The 5,867-nt window shown below is 48.9% G+C and overlaps 1 protein-coding gene across 1 annotated transcript in view; it reads left to right on the top strand.

The window, feature by feature from the left end:
• RSPH14 (radial spoke head 14 homolog) overlaps nt 1-3,225 on the top strand; it is a 179,959-nt gene extending 176,734 nt beyond the window's left edge. Inside the window, exon 7 of the mRNA XM_069100808.1 lies at nt 2,932-3,225. Coding sequence (XP_068956909.1) covers nt 2,932-3,170 — 239 coding nt within the window. The 3' untranslated portion in view covers nt 3,171-3,225. The remainder of the gene's footprint in view (nt 1-2,931) is intronic.
• The last annotated feature ends 2,642 nt before the right edge of the window (nt 3,226-5,867 follow it).

Here is a 5,867-nt window from a genome sequence, read left to right as displayed (position 1 = left end):
TCTCTCTCTGTCTCTGTCTCTTTCTCTCTCTCTTTCTCTCTGTCTCTGTCTCTCTCTGTGTCTCTGTCTCTCTTTATCTCTCTCTCTTTCTCTCACTCTGTCTCTGTCTCTCTCTCTGTCTCTCTCTCTTTCTCTCTGTCTCTCTCTCTTTCTCTCTCTCTCTCTGTCTCTCTTTCTTTCTCTCTCTCTTTCTCTCTCTCTCTTTCTCTCTCTCTGTCTCTCTCTTTCTTTCTCTCTCTTTCTCTCTTTCTCTTTCTCTCTCTCTGTCTCTCTTTCTTTCTCTCTCTTTCTCTCTCTCTGTCTCTCTTTCTTTCTCTCTCTCTCTCTTTCTCTCTCTCTCTCTTTCTCTCTCTCTGTCTCTCTCTCTCTTTCTTTCTCTCTCTCTCTTTCTCTCTCTGTCTCTGTCTCTCTCTCTGTCTCTCTGTCTCTCTCTCCCTCTCTCCCCAATCTTTCCCTATTGGTTCCTTCCTACTTGTGTACAAATATGCCCATATTCTCCATCATAGATATGAATATATGTGCATCTGTATCTACAAATCTATCTCCCTGTCTTGATCCAACGATCCCTGCCAGCTCTCCTGTATATCTCCTCTCCCCATCACGAACGCTCTTCCTCCTCATTTCTACTTCTCAGCTCCCCGGTTTCTTTGAAGACTGAGCTCCAGGTTTCACCTTCTCACCTTGGTTCCCTCCCAGATGCTAGTGTCTCCCCTTCCGAGGTAGCCTTCTATCTACTTGGTTCATATCTGTGTGCTTATTTCCATGTTGGCTTTCCCATTAGACTGTGAGCTCCTTGAGGACAGGGATCATTTTTGCTTTCCTTTGTATTCCTGATACTGACCATAATGCGTATTAGAGGCGTGTTGGCTGTCTGGCTGGCTTGTTGCTCACAGTAATTGTTTTAAGTCTGTAAGCTCTACATTTGGATTCTGCCCATTTCTGGGTGTTTCTAGTGTGTGCTTTCTTTTGGGAGGTGATTGGCGGATTCTCTCTGTTTTCACTTTGTCCTCTAGATCTGGGAAGTTTTGGCATTTCATAAAATGTGCTATCCAGCATTTTGTGTGGATTTTAAGGTTTTTAAGGAGTTGGATGCTTTTTAAACGCACTCTCCTTCACTTGTTTTCTGTTAGGTTTTTTTTAAAGTAGTTACTGTGTATGTTTTCAATCTTTTTGCCGTTGTTCTAGTATTTCTTTTTGTCTTGTGGAGTTCCTGAGACCTGATGGCTCCATTCTGTTTTTGCAGGGAGCCCACTACTTGGATGAGCTTCTCTACCTTATGCTCCAAGCTATTTATTCTTTTTCCACTTTTTTTCCCCTCAAGAGCTCTAACTTCAGTGTCTATGTAATTCTAGCAGAAGCTTCTCTAGGGGGTAGAGTTGATTGACTGCTACTAGATCCTTTCTACTCCCTTCTGGAAAGGGATAGAGCTGAGTCTTGCTAGGCCTTGCTAAGCTACTTGTAGAGGGTTAGTTTAGGCTATGACATCCTTTGCTCCATATTTCTCTGTTAAGTTCAGAAACTTGGGTCTTAATCAGCCATGCTCTGTTACAACAAATAGCTCACTTTTAGCCTAGGGACAATAGAATGGCCTTCAGGTCCGCCAGATTCCTCTCTTTGTTACTTTATGGTATTTTTATTTGATGAAAAGTTATTACTACATTTATAATATCTCAAATTCCTAACATTCATGCAAAGATTTGACTCTCTGTCCTAATTCAAATTTTGGGTATGTCCAGTTAACCCCTACCTTCTTTCATTCCCCTTTTCTTATCATGGGAAAAATATACAACATAAGTTTTCACGACCAATCCTGAGTTTCTTTATAAAGAAAAATCAGGGTACAGGCAAGAAAAGCACAAAGTGTGTGTAGCAGTGCCTGTTACTGTATAGGCCTTGGTCGCAGAAGGGAAGGAAGTCAGACTTTCCAGAACCTTGAGGAGGTGATTCCAAGGCACATGGAAGAGGCTTCTTCTATTTCTTCTTAGTTTTCTTCACTGTAGCTCTGCCTGGGCCCCTTTCTGGTATTTCCAGGTGAGCTGGGCTCCTGGGCTATCTTTTACATCATCATCTTAACTGGGAAGTCCATCTGTCATGTACCTTATGCCTTATCATGTGGACAGCCCTCACAGTCCCTAACCTGAACTGAATTCAGTTGTCTCCAAGGCAGGGGTTGGGGTGGAATTATAGACACACCTCCCTTTTGGGGAAGGCCACTCTCAATCCAATCACAACTTGGATGGGAATCCAGGTCCAGCGCTTCTGGACTGTGCTTCTCTCCTGCCTTCCCTGTTTCCTGGTCCCTTGGACATTCGACCTAGGAATGGATTGTCCTAGATCCCTCACTATCTCTTATTCCCCTTATCTCTGGTCGAGGCTTCCTTGGGGTGAGCTGGAAGGGAAACACTGGGCACGGGGCTCAATGAAGTGACCAGATTCATCGTCCTGCCCAGGCCCTGCCCCCATGCTCATCTTGGGAGTAGTGAGACATAAGATTCAACTTTTCTTTATTTGTGTAGAAAACTGTCTTTGGGATAGGTCAGGACTGGGTGGGGAGCCTGAGGCCTTGAGGCAGCACATTCCCCACCCAGGTAAGAGATCCTCAGGTGTGGAGCAGTGCATTGACAGACCTGTCTGGGTGTGTGTGTGTGTGTGTGTGCACCTGTTTTTGTGTGCATGCCTGCATGTACCTTTGTGTCTTTGTGTGTCCATATGTCACTCTGCTTGTATCTGTGTGTGTTTCTGTGCCTCTTTGTGCAGGTGCCTTGGCTGTGTGTTTATGTCCCTGAGTGTTTATGGGCTGCTCCTTGTGTGTCTGCATATTTGCGAATCAAAGTGTAGTGGTGCGTGTGTGTGTGTCTTTGTATCGCTGTATGAGAGTACAAAGAGACTTCGTGTCTGTGGGTGTACGTGTCTGTTTCCCTGCATTTTTAGGCAAATACGCTGCCCTGGACGCAGGCGCCATTCCGTTCCTGCTGCAGCTGCTGGACATCGATGTGGTCAAGGTGCGCCTGAACGCCATCAAGGCGCTCACCATGCTGGCCGAGGCTCCCGAGGGCCGCCGGGACCTGCTCCCCGAAGTGGTCAGATTCAAGGTGCTGATCCACAACCCGGTCGCGGCTGTGAGCCGGGCGGCCCAGATCGCCACCAAGGTCATCCTGTGGAAGCCCTGAAGTCATAGTGCCACGAGCCAGGCCAAGTCCTATCCTCAAAACTCCTAATAATGATTGTGAATGTAGAACCGTTCCGCCTGCTTCATGCTTTATTCTAGCCGCATGCGTCCATCCTGGGAGGCGGCAGAGACCTTCCTAAGGGAGCTAACCAGAGGCAGAATGGGACTGTGGAGGGTGGGAGTGATTTCCCCAGGACCAGAAGCATTCAAGTGGGTTCCTAGAGGATCATTTGTCAGGCATGTTGGAGAGAAGATTCCTGCTCATGGGTACACTCCCTGGCTCCTGGCTTAGGGCTGGGAGGTACCTGAGATGCTTAGAGGGGAAGGGACTTGCCACACAGGAGTGTGGCAATGGAGCACACTGGAACCCAGATTTCCTGGGCCTCTTTGCACTTCCCCTTGATGCCAGCCTAAACCCAAATAGCCTGGCTGACAGACACATGGAGAGGCATGGCAAGGTGGTTTGGGGTGCCTGGAGGGGACCTTGGTGCAGGGTCTTTATTGCTATGAGACCAGAGCCAGTACTCCCATCCCATGGGACTGCCTCTTGGCTCTGCCTTGCAGGGGCTAAGGTGGAGGCAGAAGTGGCCTCCTTGGCGGGTTCTCAGATGACCCAAAGTTGGCAGGGACAGCTCACCCACTGCATGACAGTCAAAATCCAAAAAGATGTTGGCAGATGAGAGCAGAGCTGATCAAAGAAAATGAAATCCAGCTGGGCTCAGTGTAGCCTTGTAGGCTCATGAATTTGGAGCCATGTCGGTCCTCAGAACCCAGCTGGGGCCATTTCTGCATTTACAGATGAGAGAAACTGAGGCACAACTGAGAGAGGGAGTGATTTGGCCAAGTTCAATCAGATAGTAAATGTCAAAGCTGGGGATGGAACCCAGGCCTCGTGATTCCTAATCCAGCTCTCCTTCTCCTCCGCCACAGGAGGAAAGCTACCTCAACAATGATCCAGGTGAGAAAGATCTGGGGATTCTGGCGGCCCACAAGCTCAACAGTGTGGCATAGCAGCCAAGAAAATGAATTCTATCATAGGCTGCATGAATTGTGATGAAGGGAGGCCTTGGTCCTGCCACCCCTTCAGTCAGTCAGCAGACGGTGAGCAGCGACTGTGTGCTGGACGCTGTGCTAAGTGCCGGGGGAGGTAAAAAGATGCCTCCAGGAGCATCCAGTCTAACGGGGAGACAAACGCAGACAGATCTCTAGGAGGGGAGCACTATGTGGGCTCAATAGGAAGCAGCCAGCAGAGGGAAGGACCAGCATTCAGGGGGCCCTGCTCAGACCCCATCTCCCTGCGTCGTTTGGGGCCACTTTTCAGGCAGGGCAGAAAAAGTTGGAGTGACTTCAGAAGAGAAGGAATAGGATGAAGAGGAGGCTGGGAAACCATGGCATCTGAGAATGAGTGCAGGGAGAAGGGAATGTTGGGCCTGGAGAGAGCAAGGGGAAGGGCAAGGGGGGCCACAGGAGCTCTCTTCAGATGCATAACCAGCTTTCCTGAGGGAATCATGGGGATGGGCTTGGGTTCAGAGCACAGAGCGAGGGTTTCTGGGTGTGGGTGCTTGGGTGTGTTGGGGGATGGAGGCAGAGTGGGTTGCCTTGCCAGGATATGGTTTCAGCATTATTGGAAGTCTTTAAGAGGGTCCTGGGGCACCACGTTCTATTGTTGGGGATTAGGATTAATGAAGTGATACGGTGGCAGCCCCACCAAAACGGACTATGCATGCAGCAGCAGACATGTCTATTCCTCCCTTTTGTCCCAATCTGGCATCACTTTGCCAGCTTTGTAGTCGTGACCCCTCATCCATGCCTGCCCTCAGCCCCATATGATCCCCACCAAATGCCTTTTCTTCTCAAACGACTGAGCTGTTGAAACCTGCTGTAGGAATTCATCCCACCCCGTCAAGGGGGGCCACTGCAAATTCACCTCATCTCCCCTTGGATGGGCCCTCACTGCTGCACGGACAAACTTGTTTTTGGACTGATCTGGGTGGCTGTTTGTACTAAACCTTCTCTTTTCTCCTCCAGCCCCCTCCTTCTTAGCAAATGTTCTAGCCTCCTACTTTGCTGAGAAAAATAGAGGCCATCTGTCACGGAGCTCCCTTTTCTCCTTCCTTTGTCCTTTAAAACCCCTTTGCATCTTCATCCACTGTCCCCTCTTTAGCTCCTGGATTGGGGAAGAGGCAGTCTTCCACTTGTGATGGCCAGCTCTTCTGCCCAGGCCACCAATCCCAGAGCCTTCTGGCTCCTCCAGGGTCTTGCCCTAGTGATTAATTCCTTGCTGTCAGAAAGGCATCCCCTACTTAGGTCACCTAAACATTTTTTCTCTTGGCTTCTGCCTGAAGATTGTTCTGCCCTCATTCTCATAGTGGGTCCATCGCATCAGTCCTGAATCTGAGTTGGAAGGGAATAGAGCAGCTCTCAGTCCAACCCACATCTGAGCAAGAATTCTTTATATTACATTGTCCAGTGAAGGGGAAGACACCAGCTCTTGAGGCAGGCCGTTCTACTCTGGGACAGCTGTCAGTGTGAGCAAGTTCTTTCTGATCTCAAGCCTAAATCTTCCTTATTGCAAGCTCTCCACATGGCTCCTGGTTCTGTCCTTTGGAGCCAAGAAGGACATGCCCATCCCTTCTTTCTCATGACATTTAAACCAGCTCTCAAATCCCCATCCTACAAATCCTGTTCTCCTAGGCAA

This window comes from Petaurus breviceps, unplaced genomic scaffold (genome assembly GCF_028583685.1).
Source record: "Petaurus breviceps papuanus isolate PSGF00001 unplaced genomic scaffold, PetGlider_PUasm1.0 428, whole genome shotgun sequence".
NCBI classification, from domain to species: Eukaryota; Metazoa; Chordata; class Mammalia; order Diprotodontia; family Petauridae; genus Petaurus; species Petaurus breviceps.
This window is presented reverse-complemented; position numbering and strand designations above follow the sequence as displayed.